At 54.4% G+C, this 27,150-nt stretch overlaps 3 protein-coding genes across 6 annotated transcripts; all 3 read right to left on the bottom strand.

The window, feature by feature from the left end:
• Positions 1–35: 35 nt before the first annotated feature.
• IQCC (IQ motif containing C) lies at positions 36–2,865 on the bottom strand. Of its 2 annotated transcripts, none has more exons than XM_040974119.1 (5): positions 2,599–2,865; positions 2,221–2,364; positions 1,760–1,985; positions 1,480–1,598; positions 36–1,375 (listed from the first exon to the last, which is right to left on the bottom strand). In XM_040974119.1, the coding sequence occupies exons 1-5, from the start codon at positions 2,638–2,640 to the stop codon at positions 623–625; spliced, it is 1,284 nt and encodes a 427-aa protein (XP_040830053.1). In that variant the 5' UTR covers positions 2,641–2,865; the 3' UTR covers positions 36–622. The 2 variants fall into 2 exon arrangements, with proteins under 2 accessions (XP_040830053.1, XP_040830054.1); XM_040974120.1 differs by having other exon boundaries at positions 1,760–1,823.
• Positions 2,866–2,953: 88 nt separating this feature from the next.
• On the bottom strand, positions 2,954–7,232 carry CCDC28B (coiled-coil domain containing 28B). 2 transcript variants are annotated; one of them, XM_040974122.1, is made up of 7 exons: positions 7,124–7,232; positions 6,926–7,014; positions 5,687–5,856; positions 4,170–4,336; positions 3,865–4,058; positions 3,648–3,670; positions 2,954–3,146 (listed from the first exon to the last, which is right to left on the bottom strand). In XM_040974122.1, exons 3-7 carry the CDS (start codon positions 5,848–5,850, stop codon positions 3,092–3,094), a joined length of 603 nt encoding a protein of 200 aa, XP_040830056.1. In that variant the 5' UTR covers positions 5,851–5,856; positions 6,926–7,014; positions 7,124–7,232; the 3' UTR covers positions 2,954–3,091. The 2 variants fall into 2 exon arrangements, with proteins under 2 accessions (XP_040830056.1, XP_040830055.1); XM_040974121.1 differs by having other exon boundaries at positions 7,119–7,230.
• Positions 7,233–8,537: 1,305 nt separating this feature from the next.
• TXLNA (taxilin alpha) lies at positions 8,538–25,283 on the bottom strand. Of its 2 annotated transcripts, XM_040974117.1 has the most exons (11): positions 25,229–25,283; positions 24,499–24,752; positions 23,687–24,007; positions 21,964–22,055; positions 17,937–18,107; positions 16,630–16,824; positions 14,957–15,076; positions 14,648–14,722; positions 14,023–14,115; positions 12,741–12,836; positions 8,538–12,088 (listed from the first exon to the last, which is right to left on the bottom strand). In XM_040974117.1, the coding sequence occupies exons 2-11, from the start codon at positions 24,662–24,664 to the stop codon at positions 11,762–11,764; spliced, it is 1,656 nt and encodes a 551-aa protein (XP_040830051.1). In that variant the 5' UTR covers positions 24,665–24,752; positions 25,229–25,283; the 3' UTR covers positions 8,538–11,761. The 2 variants fall into 2 exon arrangements, with proteins under 2 accessions (XP_040830051.1, XP_040830052.1); XM_040974118.1 differs by lacking the exon at positions 25,229–25,283 and having other exon boundaries at positions 24,532–24,942.
• Positions 25,284–27,150: the final 1,867 nt, after the last annotated feature.

Raw genomic sequence — 27,150 nt, 5'->3', positions numbered from 1 at the left:
CAGACGATGACAACCAACCAGGCTCAGAATCCAAGAAAAACCTTTATTCTCCAACAATTTCCCTACTGCACTTCCCCTATAAGCCTCTTTATCCTGAAATGTGGTTGAACCCAGGCAGGGGACAAAGGGCTGTCCCTGGCCCTTGTCTCTCCTCTCTCTACCCCTGCCAACTCTGCTCCAGCTTCTCTTGGCCCCACTAGTCAGCCAATGGCCTGAGACAGGGCAGGATTCAGAGCTAGTGCCAGGGTGAGGTGTGGAGGGAGGGCAGGGGACAAGGCCCTGCACTGCTCACCCCTCTCCCAGCATCCTCCTCTGGGACTCGGGCCCCCCGGATCCCCAGGATTTAGCCCGCAGGTCCTGTCTTCCACTGCCCATTCCTCCATTGGTTCTCTCCGGTGTGGCTGGATCCTGTGGGAGGAAGGGTCTCGGGCAGCCGTGAGCACCAGAGGTGGCCACCAGGTGGCTACGGTGGCACTGCAGCTCCTGGAATTCAGGCGACCCATAGGGTGTCCCAGGGCACGTGGCTTCTGCAGAGGAAGCAATGGAGGGAAGCAATGGGCCCTGCAACTCCAGAGTACCTCACAGGTAGAAGGGAAAAGGCACAGGGTGTGGCCCATCTACCTCACCCCTGTGGCTTTCCCGACCTGGAGGCTGAGGCCCACACCGGGTCAGCCGTGAGCCTCTGGCTGCTGCACCCTTGGCCATCAGGATCTGTGGAGGCTCCATTCCTGGGGGTCTGGCTCTTGGCTGGCTTAGCTCTTCTGACATCCTTGCTTCCATATTCTGGCCCTGCTGGCGTCCTTTCCCAAAGGATGGGGTCCTCCGAGAGGCCCAATGCCTGAGGCTTGCCTGTTTGGCAGTCAGAGTCTTGGGGGTCCAGCCACTGGAGGCACTTGTCCTTCACGTCAGGGACCTCAAAGAGTTCACGCAGCTGGATCCTGGCCTTTCTGGAACAGGTTCCTCTAGGCTTGAGGACTGCTGTGGTCTGTTCCTCCAGGATTTGCCCCTGCTGCAGACAGCCCCCCTCCACGGCCTGTCCTCCTTGGCTTGGGTCCTTGGTGAGCCTGTGCCGTCTTGCTGGGCTGTGTGGGCCAGCACTCATGCAGCACGGTGCTCTGCTCTCGGCCTCAGCGCTGTTCTGGTCGGTAGCTACTGTACGCTCTGAGGATCTGCAGCTCTGAGACCTGCCCCCACGCTGGCAGGTGTCAGCCACGTGGCTTGGTTCTCTAGGGATCCTGACTTGGCAGGACTGCTTCTCTGGTGGCTGGGATGTCATCTGTCCACACGCCTGGCCCCCGGGATTGGAGCATGTCCTGGTCTGCTCTCTGGTCTGGTCCACCTCAGGGGAGCTCAAGGTTTGTTTGAGTATTAAGTACTGGTCAGGGAGAGAAGAGACTGACTGTACCATACAAGCCACGCAGCTCTCTCCTCAACCCCAACTCTTGGCACACACAGAATGGAGTCTGAGTCCATACCCACCTCCTTCCGGCTATTGATGGCTTGCTGAATCCACAGCAGCTCCATGGCCAGGTGGCTACGGTGGCACTGCAGCTCCTGGAATTCAGGTGACCCATGGGGTGTCCCAGGGCACGTGGCTTCTGCAGAGGAAGCAATAGGCCCTGCAACTCCAGAGTACTCCACAGGTGGAAGGGAAAAGGCACAGGGTGTGGCCCATCTACCTCACCCCTGTGGCTTTCCCGACCTGGAGGCTGAGGCCCACACCGGGTCAGAGGCTCCCCTCCATTAGACAGAGTGGTACCTGGGGTCTCCTCCCACAAGGTGTCTCTGGTCTGCCTTCCTTTGGGTTTCCGGCTCGGCTCAGCCTGTGGCCAGGAGTTGTCATCTCTGTCAGGAGGAGTAACAGAGCGCTCTCCTGCCTCCCCTTGCTCCTCCGCCCAGTTGGCCTTTCTCTCAGCTCTCGGTGGCACTGGCTTTGCAGTTGCGGCCCTTCCTCCTGCTCCCCTGTTCCCGTGGGGTTTCGCCTTCTGAGAAATTACAGGGGTTCGAGAGCCATCTGCTAGCCCGTCATGTGTCTGGGCACCGAGGAGGCGCTTGGCAGACGAAGAGCAGGGGTTGGGGAGCGAGAAGGGGCAACTGCGGCCCCTCCAGCACCCAGCATTTGCCAGCAGGAAGGGAGTGGATTATCAGGCCGTGAACATTCCCCTGCCCCTTTGTCGGGTCTCTCCCGCCTTTTCCATCTCCCCCGGGGGTGGCTTCTACCTGTGGGAGAAATTTGGGCCTTGGCATGCGGCCCTCAGTCCACTGAAGCGGGCCCAGGTCTCCCTCAATCTCTCCTACAATCGTCTCATACTCGGCTCGCAGCCTCTGGAATTGGCGTCGGACCAAGAAGCCCCGGACGCAGGCCTGGAGTGAAGAGCCAGGGGAAAAGACCCTCATCACCACGGGACGAGGATTCTCTTTGGGAGGTGGTCCCGGTGCCTCGAAGGGTGTGCGCTGGGGGCCCGGAGATTAAACAGGATGCGGGACTGGGAGGAGGTTATGCAGGCTGCGGCGGGGCCGGCGCTCCTAGGGTTTGACGTGTAGGCAGAGGGAAGTTTCCAGCCCGGGACCCCAGGTGCACTCCCGCCCACCCCGCACCTGTAACAGCGACACCTTCCGAAGTAACACCTCCCGCTCCATCAGGACTCCAACGGCCCAGCCAGCTTGCCCGAGCCCGCGCCGTGCGTCATTAGTCCGCGCCGCTCTTGCGCAGGCGCAGGCGCAGGGCCGCGCCCGCTGTCTCCACGGCAACTGTCGCTGGGTTCCTGTTAGACGAGGTGTCCTTGCCGGCGGCAGGTGCTCGGTGCTGGACTCCCACTCCCAGAGGCGCAAGGGGCTTCCCAGTCCCACCAGACCGAGACCTCCCAAACCACGGTATCTCGCAGGAGACCCCTTGGCAGGGGTGTCTCCGCGCAGGCTGAGGAGGCACACCAGGAGGACACGGAACCACTTGCTTTCTTGTTTTATTCCAGCTAAGACCCCCCTCTCCCATAGCACCTGGGGGGCCACGGGATACCCCACCCTGTATCCAAGCCCATAAAAAAAAAGTCACAGTTAGAAAGGAATGTGCGGAGTCTTCTGGGCCCCGGCTCTAGGCAGTAGCCTGCTCTTCAGGCTCAGCGTTCTCGGCTAGGTGCAGCTTCTGTCTGTGCCAGTCAAGGACTGTGATGCTGATGCTTGGGACCCCACACCTTCCTGCCCGTCCTGGAATCTGGACTGGTTTCCCCAGCTGTGCAAAGGGGCGAGGGCGACGGTCTCTCGGACCTGCTGTAGTCTGAGGCTGCAGCACCCTCTTGCCACATCATCCACAAGGTGCGCGGCAAGGGAGGGCTTGGGCCTGGGAACCAGCCTGCGGCTGGGGCTGTGCGTGTGGACACAGCACCGTTGGCAGACATCCTTGGTCTGTGCTGGTGAAGGGGCGGGCACCAGAGAAGCCTTGCGGTTTTCTATCTGGGTTTGTCCAGGTTTGCTACCTGCCCTCCACACCCGCCTGTCTCCTGATGTTTGGGAAACTACAGTCCTCTACCCAGGCTGGCTCTGAGTCAGGAGAACTGCCAGGATGGGGATGCCACTATGAACCAATGTTCAGGAGGATGGTGGGCAGGAGGCAACAGACCCCTCTGGTAGATCCACAGTGGAAAGGATACATGGAATTACTAAGATCTTCCAGCTGTCAAGAGAGACAGAAAAGGTCGTCAAACCCCGGGGCCCTTGGCGTCCCCTTCTGGTGGAAGGTGAGAGACCCCGGGTGCTCCAATTCACCAGCCAACCCAGCTTTCACCCAGAAACTAGCCATGGCCTTGGGGCATGGACCTCCCATAGCCCTGCTGTCCCCAGCACCCGGAGCCCCCAGCCAGGACCCACGTTGCTCAGTAACTGATCCAGGTTGCGGTCGGCCATCGTCTTCTTCTGCTCCTCAGGCAGCCCCTCATTGAGCCCATCTTCCTCGTCTTCATCCTCCTCCTCCTCCCCACACACATCAAGGCTGAAGTGCAGCCGCGCCAGCTTCTCCTGCATCTCCCGGACGTGCTCCAGTTGCTCGAAGGAGCATTCCTTTCCTGGACAGTGTCCGATCAGAGCCAGGTCTGGGAGTGAGCCAGCCAGGGAGCTCCCCACCCCCACCATTCTCAGCCCCCACGTCCCAGAGACTGGGCCCTGCGAGGACTCACCAAAGGCCTGCAGCCGGCCAGAGTGGAAATCATTGAGCAGGTTCAGCAGTCCCCCCTCCATCTCATACACATCTGTCACCTCAGTCAGGAAGGAGTGCTGCAGGGGTGTGCCAGCGGGGCCAGTCCCACCTCCAGCCAGCACTGGGCGGCATTTCTCCTTACCTACCCTGGGGTTGGGAGGACAGGACCAGGGTCACAGGAGGGAGGCAGTCAGGCACTCCCAGGTTTCCTGGGGCCATCTGTGTGCACCTCAGCCATCTGCCCATGCCCTTGGTCTTTCGGCTATGCCCTAGACAGCAGCAGTAGTAGAGGGAAAAGTTAAGAGGAAAGGAGAGATGAGGTCTAAAAAGAAACCTCCTCCTCTCCGAGTGACACTTGGAGCCACAGCCACACAGTGGACAAGTCCCTGGGTTTTGCTGAGCGTCTCACTCCTCCCGTGGCTGGGGACATACCTTGTCCTTCTCAGCCTTCAGTCCTTGTATTCGGTGATTCCTTTGTTGCCAACCATGCTATCTTATCTTTCTGCTCCTCCTCCATTTAAAAACTCCCCCGAATTTTACATGCCCTCCTGATGACAATACTAGCCTGCCCTGCTGCCTTTCAGTTGCGTGTCCTGCCACTTACTCCAGCCCTGGGCGTCAACCACGCCCCTCCTTGGCCGTGCTTCACTGTGCCACACAGGGAGGTAGAACACAAAATTTGGGGGACAGGGATTTCTAATGGACAAAGAACATGCTGTATCTAGTGGGAATAAACATGGAGATATCACAGAGTAAGATGCCAGTTCCTAAGGATTAAAGTAACTCAGGGGTGGGCTTTTAACACAGTGGTCAAGATACACGCTGGAATGTCCTTCACCCCTACTGGGGTACCTGGATTCAAGTCCCAGCTACGTTTCTGATTCTCACTTCTTGCTAATGTACATCTAAGAGGCTGCATGTACTTGGGGCTCTCACAGGGCACACCCAGATTAAGATCTGGGCTCCTGGTTTTGGCCTGGCCTACCTACCCCCAGCCATCGTGGGCATTTTGGGGGTAGCAGAAGGAAAAGTCTCTCTGCCTTTCAAATCAGTAAAAAAAAAAAAAAGGAAGGAAATTAAAAATTCAGCAGAATCTTCAAAATTTGCATCCAGGTATCCTTTCCCCGCTTCCTATCTCTTGATACTTCCTGGTCCCCACTTCTAGATGTTCCCAGAAACTTACAGGGAACAGCTCTCATCCGTATCAATGTCAGGTGAGCTTCTCCCATCCACGCTCCCCCTTCCCCACCACAGTGTGTCTAACAGTTGTCACCCACTCTCTGCTGAGCCGTAGCCTCCCACCCTGGCCTGTTTGCCACTGCCTAGAAGGCCAGGACTACACCTAACACTCTCCGGGTACTCAGGTCCCACTGGAGCCAGCCCCAGGGAAGGCCCCCATTATAGCTTCATCCCTAATGGCTCAGGCAGCCCTTGTCTTCCTCTCAACATTCAGTCCCAAAGTTCCTTTCTTCCTGCCCTCTTCCCTGTTGGACCTACCTCTTGAACTTGGCTCGCTGTTTGGGGGAAGGTAGATGTGGGAGGCCCAGGGCCAAGGGGCCGCTGTGGCTGGTGGGCCCCGGGACCCTGCGGAGTGTGCCTGAGGCCTGGGCAGGCTGGCTCAGGCAGGGTTTGGGGCTTCGTTTCTTCTTCTTGTCGTCCATTGTGGCCTGGGAGGGAAGCAAGCCCCCTGAAGCTGTGAGGGACACAGTTGTCCCTTTGCCCACCAACTGAGAAGGGCCTGGGACCTGGTCCCCACACAGATCCCCTGTCTGGGCGGCATGGGGTAGAGCCAGATGCTAGTGCCCGCTGCTATACTGAAAGGTTTTCCAAAGCCTTAACTTCCCTTTGCTGGGAAACCAGACCCTGCCCTGAAAGGCTGGACTGGACACTGTTGCCCCAGTGTTGCTGGGCTTTCCTGCCCTGGAGGCTGGCCGTGATAGGGGAGCCTGCAGAGGAAATGTGTGTGGTTGGGGGAGGGGCAGGGTGCATGAGGGCTAGCTGTATGCATGAGCTCCACTGGGCAGGTGCTTACTAGCCTGTGGCCATGGGAAGTGTCTCAGGCACTTGGGAAAGTCCCAGTGCCAGGTGGTAGCTCTTAGGTAATGATGGGTGGTTCAGGGGACAGGACTCATGGGGGGGATTCCACCACTTAGACACTGGCATCCCTCCTCATCGGCCCTACCTCACCCCAAAACACTAAGGACTCCCACAAATGGCCCAGGACAGGCTTCTAGTCAGTCCTTGGTCAGCTTCCCTGGAGCAAGCATGGGTTTGGGGGTCAGGGCAGGGCTGCCCAGGCCCTGTGACAATGGCCGCGTCTGTGGCTGGCACCGCTCAGCTGGCCTCCATCCAGTGTGGCTACCTAGGTCCGTCCCCGCCTCTTCAGGGTCTCCCGCCATGTTGCTGCCACCAAGCCCAACTCCACATTCTGGGGTGGTGGCAGCAGTGGGGCATAAGCACTAAAATTGCCACCCAGCCAGCTGGCGCGGGGAGCGGCCCTCCCCCAAGCAGCAGCCTGGCCCAATCAGGGACTTGGTAGAACTGGAGCCGGAGCCTGGGTTTGCTGGGAGCTGCTGGGGCAACGCAGGATGGATTTCCCACGGTCGGTCTCCAAAGCCATGCGCCAAATAGACACGAGCTCCGGAGCCGAGCTCCGTGGGAGCGTCCGATGCGTCACTCGATTCTTTCTTCCCCAATCCCCTCAGCCCCGGGGCTCCCTCAGCACAGGGAACTGACCTGCAGGTTTGGAGTCTGAGCGATGCTGCTGTTCAAGTTCCCTCCGCCTTCCGTTCTCAGAGCTGGCAACCCAAACAGTGAAAGCTAAGCTGGCGGGAGATAATTTGCATTTAAAGAGAAAGTGACCTTCTTTGTGGCTAGGAATGGAGTAAAATGGGAGGAGCCTCCCGCCGTTACTAATCTGTTCCCTCACCAGACCTCCTGCCAAGTTTAGTTGATCCTGTTGGCTGTGTGATGTTAGTAGTATTTCCCTTTTCCTGTCAGTGTGGGAGAGAAGGTACAACCCCTTACAAAATAGTGCTGGCTTTGTCAGAAGTAGCAGAGGAGGAAAAGAGTATGTGTAAAAAGCACCAGTGAGAGGAACCTGAAAGGGGAGGTGTTTAATCCTTGTAACAGCCGGAAGGAAGGCGTCGTCACAGTCACGGTCTCCATTTTATTATAGGTAAACAGCCTTCCGAGGGCACTGCCACTCCACACCCAGACCCTCTGGGCCGGTGAGGGCTGTACCTCACAGCTGCTGATGAGGTGATCAGACAGACCACTCCCACACCTCCGGGCTTGAGATGCCTGTGGTAAGTTAGTGGTGGCACCAACGCCAGCCCTGAACGTCCAGAGGCTGACCCGGCCAGCCTGTGCCCAACCACGGGGCAGCTATTTCAAGCACCGGTGAAGGCTCCCAGCCCAGGTCCCCATGTTGGCATCAGATGTCCTAGGAGAGGCTCATCCTTGGCCAGGATGGTGAGCAGCCTGGAATTAACCGGACCAGGGCATACCCACACCGCATGCCCACCGCCTGGCAGGAGCAGCCCCCCCCCCCAGAGACACTGTTTTTGCAGGTGCTTCCAACACGCAGAGATAGAAATTCAAGGCTTCTCCCAAAAGCAGGAAGCTGGGGAGGAAAAGCCACAGGAAATAGCCTGCCTCCCTCCTGGGGCTGCTGGAGCACAGGGCTGGACCCCTCCTCCAATAGGCGGCAGATGGGCAGAATACCAGGTCTGGGGCACTGGCCCTCACGCCTCCCTAGGGAGGCAGAAGCTCTCAAGTTATTCTGAGTTGCTTTGTTTAGAAGCTTCAGAACTTGGCACAGTAAGAGCTGGGGGAGTCTGCATCCCAGTGACTGAGTGTATTCCAACTTCCCTCTACAATGCATTCTGGGAGGCAGCAAAGGATGGCTCCAGTGCTTGGTGCCCTGCCACCCACATGGGAGACCTGGATTGAATTTTGAGCTCCTAGGTTTGGCCTGGTCCACCCTTGGCTGTTATTAGCAAAGTATTTCTCTGCATCTCTGTCTTCCCAATGAAAATAAAGCTCAAAGCTGACAGAACCTTCTGGAGATGTGTGACAGGAACTCATGTGGTGGGCACACGCTTAGCCCATAAGGCCCTGGACAGACAGCTGGTCTGAGGATGTCCCTCAGCCAGCATGCAGAGGCCAAATGTAAAGGGCACCAGGATTACTGCTAGCATTCGTCAACAGTTCCCAGGTCCCAGCTTTTGCTGGATACTTGAGCCACATCTGCTTCCAGGGCCTGCATTAGCAGGAAGCTGGAGTGAAGGATCCGAGCCAAGTATGGGACCTAACCTACAGGCTAGACATTCACTCACCAGTTTTCTTTTAAAGATTTATTACTTTATTTGAAAACAAAGAGGAATACAAGACACAGTTCCTGCATCTGCTGCCTGACTCCAGAGATAGCCACAGTGGTCAGCAGTGAGCCAAGGCAAAGCCAGGAGCTTCATCCGGGTCTGCACGTGGGTGGCGGGGGGTCCAAACACTTGGGTCATTTCAAGCTGCTTTTCCCAGGCTGTTAACAGGGAGCTGCATCGAAGTGGAGCAGCTGGAACCTGAGTGATCACCCAGAGGGAAAGCCTGCATTTTTATCTACTATGCCATGCCCACTTTCCTGATCTTACAGCACTTTGATCTTCCTTAGCCTGTGAGTCCCAATTTTTTTTTTTTTGAGTGGAAGAAATGGTCTCTGAAGAGCCTTGTTATAAGTTCCACTCAGGTGGCTAAAACCTGCCAGCTGCAGACAGGCAGTCTGAATCAGACACAAGGCGCCAGGTTGTCAAGTTGGTCATGACAGAAGGGACTAGATGGATCCAGAAGCATGAAAACGAGTAAGGCAACAGACTCTTTAATGTGATTTAAAATACATCAAAATCAAGTCCCTGGCTGTTGTGAATACAAAAAAAAAAAAAAAAAAAAAAAAAAAAGCCATCAGCACAGTTTCAAACAATTTAGATGGCCAGGCTGCCCAGGCAGGTACCTGGATGTCCCTGGGGCAGCCACCTCAAGAACATCCAGGACAGGAGGGCTGGCACAGCTCCACTGGCCTCTGGGTCAGCCTTTGGTGGCCACCTGGTGGGGGTGGATTAAATAAGTGTCTTTATCGAAATAACATTCTCATACAGAAAGTGCCTGAGCTAAGCCCATGGTCCAAAAACCTCATGGAGAACAAATAATAAACCCAAGTGTGACTGACACCACTGAATCTGGTGCACACGAAGCACTCTGCTGGACAAGTTCCGGAACACGAGTTCCTGCTGGCAGAGCCAAGGGCTAGGGACCCTGAGCCTTATCTGCTGCGGTCCCCTGGAGGAAATGTTACAGCTAAGAAATCAGCACAGCTCTTGGTCCTAAAACTGGGAGTGGAGGGGGATTCCAGGGTGCTGAGGGGTACAGGCTTTCAACTCAAGGGTGGGCCACTTCCCTTGCCTCTGGGCCTGGATGCGTGGGCTGACTTTGGAAAGCAAGGGCATACACAGCCGCTATAGAGATGGGTGGGATTTGGTCAATGGAGCCAAAGAGGAGAGGGACTCCCATCTGCAGGCCAGCCAGTATGTCCAAACATGGCTCTGCCCTGCCTGGGGCCCACGTTCCTGAGCTGGGAAGACTGCCTAGAGCCATTTGCCCCGTGGCCTCCCATCCTGCCATCCTAGAATGCAATAGCTCCACCCTCTGGGCTTTACGAGGTAGCTTTAGTGTGGCAGGCCATCATGGAGGCTGCCGTGGGCCACTATGCTTTCTTTAAGAGCACAGGCAGTGACCTGCCTCCTCCCCGAATCCACAGCCTGGTCAAAGCTTTCATGGGGTTGGCGGTTCTTGAACCTCAGCCTGGCACTGGGGATGGGGGAGGGGAAGGTCTCACCAGACAGTAACAGGGAGACAGCAACCACTCAGAAAAAAAAAAGATCTTGGGCAAACACTCAAGTGGGGAGGGGGGAGTGGCGCCCTAGCCAAGGTTGGCACCAAGACTCCCCGCTTGCACTGAGGCTGGGGTATTTTGAGAAGCATTACGATATGCCAGTGATTAGCAAGGAAGGGTTCTGCCACTGGGGCAGGAGGCAATGGTGTACCACTTGTCTCCACTCAAGGAGTGCTGAGGGATGTTAGGACCCCCTTACGTGGGAAGCCTAAGTTAGGGTCTGAGGGCAGACTAACCTTAGAAAGTGAATGGAGAGAACAATGAACCAGCATCAAAGAAACACAGCAGGAAGCAAACCCCAAGCACTGGACCCAGGTCCTGGTGCAGCAGAGCCTTCCTCCCCAAGCTGATGCTCATCCCCGTCAGCATGTCGTGCACAGCAGTGTGACCTGGAGGCCACTTGCAGCCACAGTGCAGTGGCCTGTCAAGCAGCAGGGACTCCGGCCCGGGAAGAGCACGACTCTCACAGAGGGCTATTCCTTAGGCAGAGGTGCCAGGCATGGGAACCAGGAAGCCTCAAGGATTGCAGTCAGATAGACTGGGGTACAGGAAGCAAAGATGGACGCTCCCAAAGCAGAGGAGCAGTTGGCCCTGGGCACTGCATAGTGCTGCAGGGGGAGGCCAGTGATGGGAATCGGTTTGGTCTCCCAAGATAGAAGCCCATAGACAAGCTTGCAGAAAAGCCATTGGAGGCCTCTTTGAACAATCTGATCTCACCAAACAGAAACCTCAGCACCATCATGGCAGAGAGGGACGGGGAGGGGTGTGGGACACTGGAAGCCAGGCACCCAGGGACCACTGCTACAGCACCCCTCTTCCTTCCTTCAAGGCTCCTCAATAGAAACCGTCATGTGCAATGAAATGAAACAAAATTAAAACGCCTTCAGAAAGAATCCTTTGGATGATCTCATCACTCCTTTGTGCAGGCTGGAGAGGCACCTGTGAATGGTAAGGCTACTGAGAAGCATCGTCGGCCTGGTCCTGGCAATCCCAGCGGGCAGGGGAAGCAGTGCCCTAGGGTTTGCCAACCAGCAACCAGTGATCCCACCACACACATTCTCGTCCTTTCTCCAAGGCAGGAAAGCAGCTCATCCCCAGCTCCAGTTGCCTGCCATGGGGACGTTTCTCTGAGTCAGGCCAGCCAGGGAGCCCAGCCGCCCCAGCCCTATCTGGCTCAGAGAGAAGTGCAGGCAGCGGCCGGCTATGTGTCATCAGTTACGAGCTTTAGACAGCTGAGGGGTCTCAGCCTTGAAGCAGGCAGGGCAGTGCTTGAGGAACTTGTCCTGCCAGCTCATGGTGATGACAGCTGCAGATGGCACCTCCTCGGGAGAACTCTTTAGCTCACCAGGGAGCTGCTGGCTTCATCTGTCCACATCGTCATCTACAATGCAAGTCCACGGCACACTTTCAGACATAAGTGCAAGAGGCCCTGCATGTGTGCCAAATGTATGTAAAACTGACCCACAAAAATCCCAAGCTGCAAAGGGTCAGATGCCATCTGGGTCAGGTATCAGCCAGGCCAGGCCAGTGTGGCCTGAGTACTGACGTGATAAGGTGGGAGCCATGGATGGACCAGGCCGGGCTGGGCTGCCTGCTCCCCTTCCAGCATGCCCCAAGCACCATGCCCTCTAGGCGGTGGTAGAGGTGGGCTCCTGGGGCACTGTTTGGCCTGATGCTTCTGTGCTTGGTACTCCTGTGCAGCAAGGAGCTTCTGTGGCCCTTTGGGAGGTGGGTACTTGCGCCCCAGGCACCTCAGCCCCCTGCTCCTTGGAGGTGGTGGCTGCTTCCAGCCTCCGCTCAGGACCGCTGTCACCGAGGGGGACCTGGCCACTGGCGCTCAGGTCCTGCACCCTCTTGTTGAGGTCATTGCGCTCTGTCTGTAGGGCCCGGCACAGCTTCTCTAGCCGCTGGATTTTCACCTGCAGGCCTTCCAGCTCTTTGTCGCGGAGGGTTTTCTAGGAGAAAAGGGTTCTCAGTGCCATCCTGTCAAACTCCTCCCTCAGCATACCACCTGGCAGCAAACACCTCAACATGTCTGGAAGCAGACCAGAGTCCAAAGAGCCCCTTCTAGTAGAGTGGAGTTGATGCCACCACTTAGCTGGCAGCAATGAAGTGCAGGGAAGGGATGTGGCCTGCACAGCAGACAATGTGTTCCAGATGACCTTGGCAAGTCCTTGGCTTTGGGGCCTATCTCATCTGTGGAACAGGACTGCTAACACCAAGCTCCAGTCTCAGGAGAGTACTCAATGGACTGGCCTATCCACAACATCTAGCAAGGTCTGGCCTGCAGCTGTTACTCCAGTGTCACTTTCTTTCCTCCACACTGTCAGCCACAAAAATTACAAACTATTATGGGCTGCCTTGCCTGCAAACCATGCCTTTCTTGACCCCAGCCAGACCCTCCCCGGCTGTGTCCTGCCTTTTTCATTCCTGTCTTCCATTGGATCACCTCACTTCCTCTGCACGTCTCCCATGGGGGGATGACCGGCACTGCCGCTGCTTGGGTCCCAGCTCCACTCTGTCACCAACTGGCAAAGTACACAGGAAGGGGCCCGCTGTGTACTAACTGCACATACAGACCCTGCCTGTAGTTCTTGGAGGACCCACCTCCTCAGCCATCTCAAGCAGGGCCTTGTTGCTGCTCTCCCACCGGGACCGGTACATGGTGGTCTCTTTCTCCAGCTTCTTGATCTTCTTAGTCATCTGCGTCAGGGGAACAGATGAGAATAATCAGATGGGCTGACAGCACAACCACAGTTCTGAAGCAGGGAGTAACTCCAACAGATCCAGGTAATGCCACGTAAGTTGCCTCCTCACCCGGAAGTCTCAAGTGTCTGTCATCAATAACTAGAAATGGTCAGATCTGGGGCTGGCATTGTGGCATAGCAAGTTAAGCCACTGCTTGAAAGGCTGGCATCCCATACATGGCACTGGCATGAGTCGCAGCTGCTCCAGTTTTGATTCAGCTTCCTGCTAACCCCCCCAGGGAAAGCAGTGAGGTGGCCCAAGTGCTTAAACCCCTGTCACGTACATGGGATACTTGGATGAAATCTCAGGTTCCTGGGCCCAGTGTGGTAATCTAGTAGCTAAATTCATCACTTTATATCTGACTATAAAAATAAAAAATAGGGCCTGGCGTGGTGGCCTTGGAACTAATGTCCTTGCCTTGAACATACTATGATCCCACATGGGCACTGGTTCTAATCTTGGCAGCTCTGCTTCCCATCCAGTGGGAGCTCATACTGCTCCTGCTTGTGGCCTGGGAAAGCAGTCGAGGATGGCCCAAAGCCTTGGGACTGTGCACCCGCATGGAAGACCTGGAAGAGCTCTTGGCTCCTGGCTTCAGCTTGACACAGTTCTGGCCACTGCAGCCTCTTGGGAAGTGAACCATGAGACGGATCTTCCTCTCTGTCTCCTCCTCTCTGACTTTCCAATAAGAATAGATAAATATTTAAATAAAATAAAAACAGTAAATAAATCATAAAAAAAAAAGCAAGCAAGCAAGCAAAATAAATCTCAGGTTCCTGGCTCTGCAGCTTGGCCCAGTCCTGGCTGTTACAGCCATTTGGGAAGTGAACCAGCAAATAGAAGATCTCTCACTCTGCAATTCTGCCTTTCAAATAAAACAAACGTTGAAACAAACAAACTGGAACCCTGATCCTACCAGAGGAAGGAAGGGGGCTGGGTACAGGGTGAAGGTAAAGAGGAACCGCTGGACGTGGGCAGAACCAGGAGGGTGTGCATGGAGAAAGGCTCTGGTGTCCGTCCATCACGGTGTTGTGCACAGCTCCTGAGACCTGGGTGGGGCTTCCGGAAGGCGGGGGCAGGGTTTCATTGTGATGATGCAGCCTGAGCCCTAGGAGCCACACCTAGCCAGGAGCTCAGTTACCTTTTCCATCTCCTGTTTGAATGTGGTGAACACCTCACTGCTCTTGGAAAGAGTGTTCTGGAACTCCTCAAATTTCTCTGTGTATAGGGCAAGCTGTGTGAGAAAATCAGAAGAAAGAAGTAAGACTTCTTTGGAAGACATTTCGGTCCACACAATCAAGACACTCCTGGGAACTTTAGGTTCAACAATTCCACTGTGATCCACTTTCCTTAAGACTAAACCAGACCAAAAAACCAAACAATATCGAAGAAAACAGACCATATGTCTGGAGGGATGTTAAAGTGCAAACCCTGAAAAGGAGGATTTGCTTTTTGTATTTCTATTTTGGTTTTGTATTTATCTTTAAGCTTTTCTTCCCAAATCAGTAAAATGCATGTCATTAGAAACATCTGCTCTGTCCCCATGTCCTCAAACTCCACAAGGCCTCAGAACATGGAAGGAAGGCCCTTCGCTCTCCTCATCACCTGGTCCCCACCACACAGTGCTGGGCAAGTCTAGCAAGAACAGACTCAGCCCAGGGCAAGGACAGTCGGTGCAGAGCTGGTCCTGCAATAAGGGTTCCACTGGTCACCCGCTCACCTATCCTCTAGCCTTGGAGGGTCAGGATCAGGGTGCCCTGCCTTACCTGCTGCTTCAGGTGTGTCTCCTGCTGCTTCATCAGCTCACACATCCTCTGCGACTCCACTGCTTCTTTCAGGAGCTATTTCCAAGACAGGAGCCCAGACCCTGTCAGAAGCCCCAAAGGGCTTTGTTGGGCCTTATTAAACCACAAGCCCTGGACCCACTGAGGCTTCCCCCTCAAACTTAGGTCTTCGGGAGCAGAGCCTGGTCTGGCCAGCGAACAGCCTCTCCCAATTCAGATCTGACTTTGAGCCAAGCCAGAACCCAGCCCATCTTCTGCCCCTCCCTCCCAGGCCTGGGGCCCGAGCCTCACAAAGTCCTTCTCCCGCTGGTGCCGCTCCTCTGCCTCCTTCAGCATCTCCTGGGCCTGCTGGAGCTTGGCATCCACCAGCTGATGCTGCAAATCCTTGTGTTTGAAGACTTTGTCAATATGCTGTGGCAAAGATGACAGAGGGGCCACCTCATCAGTTGAAGCCCAGCCTTCCAACTCCATTGGACATGCTGGACCCTCACATTACACCACAGGCGATGGACTTTGACTCCCTGCACTTCCTTCCTCACCCAGAGTCAATCACAGGAGTTGATGGATGCAATCAGATCCTGGGAAGCCATGCAGTAGATCCACCGAAACCTTTGGCCCCATGGCCTATCTCCTGTGTGTCTGGCAGCCTTCATTTTGTGGTCCCTGACTGCCTACCAAACACAGGAAGAAAGGGCCCAGATGATGCCTCTACAGACACAATGCTCTTACTCAGGTGGCCAGGATGCCTGAACTATGGGCACAAACTGGACACTTGCAGCCTACGGAATGGCTGTCGTGTCTGCTGGGAATCTGAACCAGGTGAGCATGTCAGTGCCACTTCAAGGATGAAACCACAGAATTACCTTTGGCTAAGGCTTAGGAGATTCTGATTTACTTTTTGAATAGCAAGAGAAAAGGATCCAAGTACAAATATGCCACATTCCAGTACCCTGTGATGCAAGGCTGAGTCTTGGAAGGGGTTGGATGGGGGCACCGGAAAACACTGGCAGGGGTTAGGGTGCGGTACAGAGGAGGCTGCAGAACTTGGCACAGCTGTCTTCCCCCCACCCCCAGGCAGCACCAAGGCCCTGCCGTCGCTTCAGGAAGAGCAAGGATCCTCAGATTCTTGGAGTTAGTGCCACACTCTTGGGGGCCCAGGAAGCCTCTACATCCCATTGCTTGGGGTTAAGACCCAAAGAGTAAGTTTCCTTAACACAGATGTGTCATAAGCAGCCTTGTCACACAGGATGGAGCGCAGATGGAAGGAGTGACTCAGGGAGTTTCCTACAGGTCCTGAACACACACTGCCACAGTGGCCTGTGGGGCCAAGAGGGCACACCCAGAGCAGGCCTCGATCTGACTTGTAACATTGATGCTTCTCTGGTGGAAGAAACAATGACCCAGGACAGCCAAATGACAACAGGCAAGGGGCATGCTAAGCCTGAAGAGCCCTTCCAAGTGACAGGAACAGCAGAGCAGCAAGGGCTCCTAGAGTGGACTCTGGAGGCCATCATGGCCCAGGGTCCAGTTCCTACACTGTAATTCCAAACTGAAAATTGTAATGATGCTAAGCTGGGAGCCAAGCTTGACCTGTACCATTATCATAAAGCCATATGACATCTAGATGAGCACCTAGAAACCTCACTGCCATAAATAGCATCGTCTCTGACCTGGGAGGGTTGCCCCAAGGCCCGACTCTGCTGGGAGTGCACAGATACATGTCTACTCCAACATCTGGGGAGCTTTAATTCCAATACACATTCAGCCCAGGTGTTTAGGACCTGGGGCTAAAGTCCCTGTCCCTCCACCCCACCCCAGCTCCTCCTCCAGGAAGACCGACATTACATTCCCCTCCAAAGATAGAACAGGCAGAGCGATACAAGCTCGAAAGTGTGGTCCTGGCACCCAGCACGCACTGGAAACTCACAATCTCTCACCCTCATTTCTGTGTAGGGCAGCCTCACCTCTTCTCGTAGCTCATACTGCTCAATCAGCTTCTTGAGCCGCTCGGCCAGCTCCATGTTTTCCTGGCGCAACTTGGAGTTGCGCTCATTGTGCTGCTCCATCTGGAGCTGGATGTCATTGAGGGTCATTTGAAAGTGTGAAGTCACCTCCTTGCGCTTCTCCTCCTCCTCTCGGGCTCGCTGCATACCTTCTTCCTGGGCACAGAAGTCAGCCCCGAGCATCATCATCCACCGCTCCCCAGCCAGCCTTGCAAAGTGCACACGTTTTTTTTTGTTTGTTTTTGTTTTGTTTTGTTTCGTTTTTTGCCTACAGCACCCGTACTCCTACAGTGAGGAACCAGGCAATACAGTGTTGTGCAGTGGGCTGCCTCTGTGTGTTGGGCAACATCAAGTGAGAGCCCCTAGAAACGTAGGCACACAAGTAAAAGCCATTCTGACCTAATCCAGATCTCCTGAAGCCAATTCTTCCAGATTTAAGGATAAGTATTCTTCCTTTTTAGTGTTTACTTTTGGTTTTCATCTACGTCAAAGACAGAGGAAGACACTGATCTTCTATCTGTTTTGTGTGGGTCCCCAAACAGGCACACAGCCATGGCTGGGCCGGGTGAAAGCCAGGGGCAAAGAACTCCACCTGAGTCTGGGAAAGCAGTGGAGGACAGCCCAAAGCCTTGGGACCCTGCACCTGCATGGGAAACCTGGAGGGAGTTCCTGGCTCCTGGCTTTGGATTGGCGCAGCACTGGCCGTTGCGGTCACTTGGGGAGTGGAAAATCTTCCTGTCTCTCCTCCTCTCTGTATATCTGGCTTTGTAATAAAAATAAGTAAATCTTAAAAAGAAAAAAAAAAAAAAACAAAACAGATGCTGCTTGGGACACCTGCACTCCTAATCAGAGTGCCTGAGTTCTAGTCCTGGTTCCACTCTCCATTTCAGCTTCCTGCTAATGCACACCCTGGGAGGCAGCAGGTGCTTCCCAACCTTGGGGACCTGAATGGAATCCCGGGCTCCTGCTTTGGTCTTACTCAGCTGTGGCTATTGCAGGCATCTGGGAAGCGAACTGGTTAGTGCGAGCTTTCTCTCTTTCAAGTAAAGCTTCGGTATATCTAGGCCAGGGCATCCTGAGTTCCCTCAGCAGCTCTGGCCTTCACTTCCACACAGTGTCAAAGGGTTCCATCTGTCAGAAGGCAGGGCATCACAGGGAAAAGTACTGTCATGCCAAACGCCTGTACTGCTTTCTAAGGAGCAAGCCTACCAAACACAAGCGGAAGCTGAGAAGCCTGAGAGGCCTGTCCCAGGGAACGGGCGGCTTACCTTGAGGGAGCGGTTGTGCCGCTGCAGCTCCCGGCACAGGCTCTCGAGCTTGCTGCGTGCCAGGACGGCCTTGCTGTGCTCACCGCGCAGGTGGTCCTTCTCCTGCACCAGCTGGCTCTGCTTCTTCTGCAGGAGCTTCATCTGCTTCTGTGAGTTCCGGTGCTCCTCGAGCTGCGGACAGCAGGGCAGGAGTGCCAGTGGGGTCCTCTTCACGGCTCCAGGTGCAGCTGAGCTACACCCTCTGCACAGCCCTCTCCTGACTCCCCCTCAACTGCAGCAACAGCAGTTCAGGACAAAGGCATTCTCCCAGGCCTCCTGTGGCTCGTGCTTTACACACCTCCACTCCCCCTTAACTCTGACGGCCCCACCTTAGGGACAAATGGACACCCTCTAGGACAAGTATGGGTTGTACGGGTAGCAGATCTCAGCCCAAGACAGCATGGCCCCAACTCTCGACACTCCTTTCCTAGGATGAGGCTTTGGGATGTTATCAGACCCCATCACCCCGCAGGACTCTGGTACTGGTTCATCTCCGATCTCTCTAACACAACAGCTACCGTCTTTTTGGCCATGTCTGAGTAGACATGTGCTCCTGACTTGCTGGCCTCCTCCAGCTCCGCTCCGCTCCCATGATCCTAGTCAGCCCTGTACAGAACACAGTGCAGCCAACACACGTAATGTGGTGGCCATACCACACTAAACATGGATGAAAATATTAAAACATATTTAATGTAGTACACACACTGACAATTTTAATATTCTTTTATCTCAGGTCTCTGAAACTTGATGCGTCTCTTACATTTACAGAATATCCTAATTCACACTACCCACTCTCGGTCCACAAGCTACAGCCCACTGTCTTGGACAGTACAGGTTTCGATTTTGTCATTAGAACAAATTGCACCCCCTTATCTCATCTTCCAGCAGCCCAATCAGGTCCACCTCCACTGCTTTTCAGCTCATTCCCACTGCTTCTGAGGTTCCCAGAAAGTCCTACTCTGCTGGACCTCCAACTTGCTGACCTTACCACCCTTTCACTTCCGTCCAGCTCTTTTTCAGAACTCCATCTGGGTCTCCAACATGGATGCAAGGATCCAAGCACTTGGGCATTCTGTGCTTTCCCAGGAACATTAGCAGGCAGCTGGGTTAGAACCTAAGCAGCCGGGTTTCAACTGGCACTTAGCATGGGATCTGATGTTCTGTTTTCCAATACACACCAGCTGGGAGCTGGATCACAAAGTAGCCAGGATTCCAACCAGCCTTGGAAACTGGGACGCAGGCAGCTTGGAAAGCAGGTTAATGCGCTGTACCACAGCACCTGTCCCTCAGTATTCTTATTTTAATGCACTTTTATCTTACCTGTGCCCCTACAGACCAAGTTGTTACCATCTAGTAATACCTACGATTGGCAAAGCTGTGTCCCCTTGCTGAAAAATAATTTGGCAGGCCTGGTACAGTAGCCTAGTGGCTAAAGTCCTTACCCTGCACGTGCCAGGATCCCATAACAGCGCTGGTTCTAATCCCAGTGGCCCCACTTCCCATCCAGCTCCCTGCTTGTGGCCTGGGAAAGCAGTTGAGGATGGCCCAAAGCCTTGGGACCCTGTACCCGCATGGGAGACCTGGAAAAAGCTTCCAGATCCTTATTGGCGCAGCTCCAGCCATTGCAGGCACTTAGGGAGTAAATCATCAGATGGAAGATCTTCTCTCTGTCCTCCTCTCTGTATATCTGACTTTCCAATAAAAATAAATAAATCTTAAAAAAAATCTGCATATCATGATCTGGCCATTTTATTTTTGGGATTTATCGTATAAATTCTATACAACTGGATAGACAGTGGCTTAACCCACTGGGCCAGAGCACTGGTCCTGGTTTACATTTCTTAGGCCCTCAACTCGCTTGGTCCTTCCTCAGCCCTGGTCAGGCCTCCTGCTCAGCACCAGCAGCAGAACAGTCCTGCTATAACTCTTGCTTTAAATTCAAGACCTCATCTGCCCAGAAGCCCAGCTCCATTTCTCATGCTGGCCACACTTCGTTTCTAGACAACTCTTTTGTCCTCCTTCTCACACACCTCCCCACCCCAGCTAAGCCCATCTTTCCAATTTCTCTGGAAACAGAAGACACCAGAGGAGCAGAGGCCCGAGTTCCACTTCTGTCAGTCCCCCAGCACCTGTCCTCACACACACTAAACTGTGCTAACACTGCAGCCATGCCCTGACCTTGTGTGTGGGCCCTCAGCTTCCTGAGTTTACTCAGCACTTCATCCAGATCTTGTACCAGCAGCTAGTACAGGTCATTCTAAAAGACTGGTTTACTTTTTTTCAGGACTTCTCCTTATTTAAGCTTTACCAAAAATCCCATTAGGCAGGTAGAATTTTCCCCCATTTTATAGGTTAGAAAAGGTCCTCATAGGAGATTAACAGCTACTATATTTAAACAAAACAGTTTTAAATAACTAGGTACCAACCATCAATAGATTGATCTTTTCAGATTTTGACAAGGAACTGACAAGGGAGGACGTGGAATGTCACGTCCTTGAGCATGACTACAGTGCTAACACTGCCAAATCTCATGATTCTTGTGATGCAACATGGAGTAGGGTATGAGCCATGAGGGATTTTTGCCAAAATCATTGGGCCTGAACTGGGTCAAGTTTCTAGAACTGACTTCCACTTTACTAACAGGAACTAATGACACAATGAGACAAGTTAAATGTTACCACAAAGGAGACAAAGATAGGAGTGGGACAGCACACAGAGCCACCCAAGGCTTCTGGAACAAGACTAACACCACGACGAGGGGGTGGGGTGGGCAAAAACGAGAGGAACTGCTCTGTGGTACAAGGAGAATAGTCAAAGGCAGGCAGCTCCCACCTCAGATACTGGAGCACCTGATGCTACTCCCTGCTAATGTGCATCCTGGGAGGCAGCTCAGGTGTCACCAGACCTGGATGGAGTTTTGGCTTCAGGCTGGCCCTGTCCCGGCTGCTGTGGGAATCTGGGGGAGTGGAACCAGTGGATGAAGTTCTCTCTTTGCCTTCCCAGTGGATGAAAAATCAAACATTAAACAAGGGGTCAGCACTGTGGCACAGCAAGCCAAGCCACTGACTGCTACACTTACATCCCATACTGAGTATGTGTTGCTTCCAGTCTAGCTTCCAGCTGATGCCACCTAAAGGCAGCAGGGGATGGCCCACAAAGTTCCCTTGTCAGCTCCCTTAGTTTAGCTCTCCCTTTCACCTTTGTGGAAAAATCCACAGAGCTCTGAACTAATGGATTCCGCCCAACCCAGACCAGGCTGCTGCAGCCACGATGGGAGTGGGGGAGGGGTTGGGGAGGGAGGGAGAATGAATGTGAATCTGTATCTCTTCCCTTCTGCCTTTCAAAAAAATTTCGAGAGCCAAGTGTGGTAGCCTAGTGGCTAAAGTTTTAATCCTGGTGGCCTCACTTCCCATCCAGCTCCCTGCTTGTGGCCTGGGAAAGCAGTCGAGGATGGCCCAATACTTTGGGACTCTGCACCTGTGTGGGAGACCCTGAGGAAGCTCTGGGCTCCAGGCTTCAGACTGGCTCAGCTCCAGCCGTTGCTGTCATTTGGGGAGTGAAATCACTGGATGGCAGTTCTTCCTCTCTGTCTCTCCTCCTCTCTGTATATCTACCTTTCCAATAAAAATAAATCTTTAAAAATATATAAACAGAATGATCAGGTGACAAAGTTTTTGTCCAGTGTGGTAACAACAGTGTTGGGTACTCTGCACTCTGGGGAGACACATACAGAGGTCCACATGGCTAGATCCCATGGTGGCCGGGGGCTCTACTACCTGGGGAACCACTTCGAGAAATTTCATTCAAGGAACGTGCAGCTTTCCTTCCCTCTGTCAGTCAGGAAGAGACTAGCTGGGAAGTGACTGCCTGTTTACCACATAAACAAAGGTGCAAGCAGAATGAAGCCCCCCACCTGCCCACCCCTATGCCAAGTGGCCCGCTGGTTGTCCAAAGGCAAGGAGGGTGCCAGGGCCTTGGAGGGACTGACCAGTTCAGCATATTTCTTGCACAACGCTGCCAGCTTCTCCTCCGGGGTGCTCAGGGTGTTCAACGTCTGCATCAACAGCGTGATCTCCTTTCCTGCAGAGCAAGGCACTCCATGTACTTCCTGCCTGGAGCCCCTGGGGCCGGGCTCCACACTTGCACAATAAGGAAGCCCTCCCCTGGGGTAACTTACTTGCTCCTCAAACCTTAACTTATTTGCTCCTTGAACTGCCTGCCTCATTGTTACCTTCTGTGAAGAGTCCTGTGGAGCAGCACAGCCCAGGGCTGCCCACAGAGCCATCAATCAGAGCACATGCTCAACCAACACTTATCAAATGAAGAAACAAAATTCTCAGAACTTGCTTTGTGGGGGAAAATCATCTGCCCTCTAGACAGACAAAAGATATCCCATTTGTATGTTAATCCATTTCAATGCAAAGTAGGGCCTTCCAACAGAAGAAGCCAAAAGGTAAGTCCCCTGCCTCCCTGAGACACAGAGGCCCATTACCAGAGGTGGCCAAACACAGAATCTCAAGATCAAAAGACCTTCCATATGTGAGCCTATGATTTCTAAAACGTGTCCTCCTTGGGCCCGGCCACGTGGCCTAGCGGCTGAAGTCCTCGCCTTGAACGTGCTGGGAACCCATATGGGCGCCGGTTCTAATCCCTGCAGCTCCACTTCCCATCCAGCTCCCTGCTTGTGGCATGGGAAAGCAGTCGAGGACGGCCCAAAGCTTTGGGACCCTGCACCCACATGGGATACCCAGAAGAAGTTCCTGGCTCCTGGCTTCGGATCGGCACAGCACCAGCCGTTGCACTCACTTGGGGAGTGAATCATCGGACGGAAGATTTTCCTCTCTGTCTCTCCTCCTCTCTGAATATCTGACTTTCCAATAAATAAATAAATCTTAAAAAAAAAAAAATATATATATATATATATATATATAAATAAAAATGTCCTCCTTGACACCAGGTGACAAGGTATGGCAGAAAAGACAGGGACTAGGATATTGGTATAATGTCAGACACCTGACCTTCTCCAAAATCCAGGCTGCTACCATACGTTGCTGCCATTTCCCCACTGAGGGGCCTGGTTCAGGGGCCAACCCACTCACCCACTTGCCCTCCCGCTCTGGGGCTGCTGCCATTCTGAATCCAACCTGGCCTACCCAGGCTCAGCTCCTGGAGGCCCCAGATGAGCACAGAGACGGCCAGGCACTAGCACATGGGTGAACCCAACTCCTGCATGGGCCCTTATGAGCTGTTAGGATTTAAGTTAGCAACTGTTGAAAAAATTTTTTTCAACTGTATCTAGCCTGAAGTTTTATAACCTGGTAGCGTGCATCGTTGACAGCATGTTATTGTTCACTGTGTTCGCACGACGCAGGCCCTCGCTTGGCCCCCGTGCAGCCCCCTGGCTAGCCTGGTTCACCTGGATGTGCAAGTGCACAACTTTGGACTAATCCAATTCTCTTATTGCAGGCAAGTGGAAACCAGGACCATGAGAGGGGACGAGGACAGGTCCAAGGTCATACAGCAGGTGAGCAGTCTGCCACACAGCCCACCCAAGCCTCCTGCTCCCCGTTTTCCCAGTTAGAAGTCAGACTCATGTTCACTCACTTCCAAGCTGAACAACCCTGGGCTGTGGTCTACACACCCCCTGAGCCTGCCCTGAAGCCTGACCAAGTGGGGGAGCCCAGCTCTCTCCCTCCCTGGCCTCTGCTCACCCAGCCCCTTGGCTTTCTTCTTTTCCTGCGGCCTTCGGTGGTCTCGGTCTCCCACTTCCTCACTGGTGCGGATCTCTTCCGGGCCTGGCTCCACCTTGGAGGTCTCCTTCTCGCCATTGACTACCGGGATGCCTGGCTCTGTCTCCCCATTCCTGGCTGCATAGGTGCGCGACTTCTCAGCTTCTTCAGGTTCGAGGGGCTCCCCAGGGCCCCCCTGGTTGTTGTCCACACAGTATGTACTCAGAATGTCTTCCAGCTGGCGGCTCAGCTCCTCTGAGACATCGCAGAGGGCCCCCGGCTGGGCAGTCTTGGCTTGAGCCCCTATGGCAGGAGAGGCAGAGGGACAAACAGCAGGGTCAGTGGAGGGACAAAAAATTCCAGTGCCCAAAAACAATCACATGCAGCCCAATTTACTAGTTTGGGTTTAACGCTGCCTAACCTCTCTACACTTCTATTACTTACTAATTCTCACAACCATCCAAATCTAGTTTTGTTCCAGCGTGAAGGAAGCACCTAAGGCCACCAGCACATGTGGCTGGCCTGGCATGTTGCAGGAGGCTACTGTCTCATCCATTCCCTTTTCTCCGAGAGAGCCGTTACCTGTTCTTTCAACAGTTCCAGAAACGTCTCCACCCCGAGGCGGGGAGACCCACACTGGAGACTGGAACCTGGCTTTGCTGGCTGGGGACTCCCCTGACCCCCCACCGGCGGGGCTGCCTGTGGGGGGCCCTCCCTCCTCCCAGCCAGGGATGCGCTCCGGACCCCCACTCCTCCTCCCCTGCGGGCTGGGAAGGCCGAGCTGGCACACACACCCTCCTTTCTCCCGGGCGCTTGGCTGCTGGCACCTTCGGCTTCTGTCGCAGCGGCTGTCCGGCCGGGCCGCCCCTGGCCTCCCGCTTGGGCGGCTTCACGCTGTGCCGGGCCGCTTTTGGGGTTGGCCTGTTTGGCAGCTCCGTTCTTTTTGTCCTGGTTCTTCATTGTGCTGTGTAACGTCAGGTGAGCAGGAGATCCTTTAGACACACAGTTGTTGTTTTCCACAAAATTCTCCGCCGGGCATACGAAGATTCTTAAAAAACAAACACACACACACACAAACGGTCGGCCTTCAATGGAAGGGGGAGGATGGCGGTAACGGTTCTCCCGGCAGTCAGGAGAACCTGGCGTGCCCCGCCAAGGTTTCCGGGGCGCTGCTCCTGCAAGCGGCCGAGGACAGCGGCCTTCCTCCTTCCCCAAACCACTTCCCGGCCCCACACGGCCCCTCGCGGCAGGCCCAGCGCGGGATTGGCTCTGGGCCGCGGACTGACGTGGCGGGACGCTCCCCTCAGACCCCTCCCCGCCGTTCCTCAGGCCCCACGTGGGCCGCCGCGAACGCGCGCGCAGCCACCCCACGCCCCGCGCGCCCTCCAGCCGCGCGCATGCGCACAGCGCCGCCGCCACCGCCGCCCCGGTGCCCCTCGCGCAGAAATCCCACTGCTTTCCGCACTGGCCGAAAGCGTCCGGGGCCACAGGCCCAAGGCCTCATCCCGCCTCCGCGACGCTCACCTGAACCGGGCGACAGCGTCCGCGGCTCTAGCCTCGTACCGGAAACCCTGGGCAGCCGCTACCCGGAGAGCCGCCTGTCCTGGCCACGGCCAATTGGTGGCCGGCGCTGGCGCGGAGCTTGCTGGGAAGGACGGGGCAAAGGCGGCCTTCGAGGCGGGGGCAGGAGAGGACTACACGTCCCTCCATGCACCGGGAGAGCCGACTCCCGAGATGCCTCGGTCCTGCCTGGGAGCCGTGGATCCTGGAGGGCTGGACGAAGCTCGGGCGCGCCGTGTGTGTCACGCCGGGGTTGGGTGCGGGGCAGCCCCTTTCGCGGCTGTTTCCCCGCACGCCACAGTCAACACTTCTGCCTTGTTGTGCCCGGTCGGCCGTCACTCCGGCCTGACATCAGGGCGTGACTGAACATTCCCGTCTTTCCCTGGGCTTCCAGTTCCTTAATGGAATGCAGGCATTTAATAACGAAGGCAGTTCTTAGAGCAACTCCCCGAATGCTCGTTCAAGGTCACATAGGTTTTCTCTCGGCAGAGTCCAGAGAAGTTGTGGAGGAGGATAGCTCTCTCTCCCCACACTCATAAACAGAAAGGGGCTCAGGGATCCCTTCAGGGTTATCTGACCTCAAGCCCATTCTGGAAACTTTTCTTTTTTGGCCCACTTTGTACAAGGGGTCAGTGATACTGGGACTAAAGGTGAAAACAATTTTGCCCCACATGTGAGATCACTGTGATCAACTGTTTATAAAACCCACCAATGCCTGCTTTTGGAGTTTGAAGAGCCGATGGGGCTTGGCTTTTGCCTGTTTCCACCCAATCCTCCCTGCAGCCTCTGTTTCTTGCTCCAACTACACTTTTTGCCGATGCCATCTTTTCTTCGTGTTCTGTTCCAAGAAATAAAATCTGAGGTCATGTCCAAGCCTTCCCAGAGTTCAGGCTCCTTAGGGCTAACATTAGTATCAGTACTAAAATTACTGCTTGCTGGATTAATGCTCTAGTCCCCGAGCCTAGCATCAGGCTATGGACACCATTTGTAGATTTACCTGGCAACACTGAAGGCATGACAGTACTGAGGCTGAGTGTGGAAAATGACCCAAGTGCTTGGGCCTTGGCTCCTGTTGTGGGATAAACACAAGCTAGCTGATGATTGACCTAGAAAAACCTCCGTGCCTGGAATGCATCTATCACAGCTGGAGGGATTGCCAAGTACCTTGTGTCTGCTCCCCCACCCCTTTCAGGTAAATTTGCTTTTGGCCTAGTCATCACTTATGATGGGTGTTTCAGTGGGAAACAGCCAACATCTGTTTATTCACTTTCTCAATTTTTGTTTTTAAAGATGTTACTTATTTGAAAGTTACAGAGAGATCTTCCTCTGCTAGTTCAGTTTCCAATTGGCTACAGTGGTCAGAGCTGAGTTGATCTTAAGCCAGGAGCCAGATGCTTCCTCTGGGTCTCCCACATGGATTTGGACCGTCCTCGACTGCCTTCCCAGACCACAAGCAGGGAGCTGGATCGGAAGTGGAGCAGCCAGCACTCAAACAATCATCTAGTTCATATAGGATTCTGGTGCCAGAGGCAGAAGCTTAGCTTACTAAGCCAAAGCGCTAGTGCCACTTTCGCATATTTTAAATTATCACTTAGAATGCACACCTTTGTGTGTATCAAGGACCTGAAGGAAGTAAAAAACAAAACAAACTAACAAACACCTCCCTTAGACACACACACACAAAACCTAGATGGAGTTCAAGACTCCTGACTTTCAAAAAAAAAAAAAAAAAAAAAAAGGGCCCGGTGGCCTAGCGGCTAAAGTCCTTGCCTTCAATGCGCCGGGATCCCATATGGGCGCCGGTTCTAATCCCGGCAGCTCCACTTCCCATCCAGCTCCCTGCTTGTGGCCTGGAAAAGCAGTTGAGGACAGCCCAGTCTTGGGAG

This window comes from Ochotona curzoniae, unplaced genomic scaffold (assembly GCF_017591425.1).
Source record: "Ochotona curzoniae isolate NIBS_2020 unplaced genomic scaffold, NIBS_Ocur_1.0 contig_2404, whole genome shotgun sequence".
Classification (NCBI taxonomy): domain Eukaryota; kingdom Metazoa; phylum Chordata; class Mammalia; order Lagomorpha; family Ochotonidae; genus Ochotona; species Ochotona curzoniae.
The sequence above is the reverse complement of the archived record's forward strand: the minus strand, read 5'-3'. Positions and strand labels throughout refer to the sequence as shown.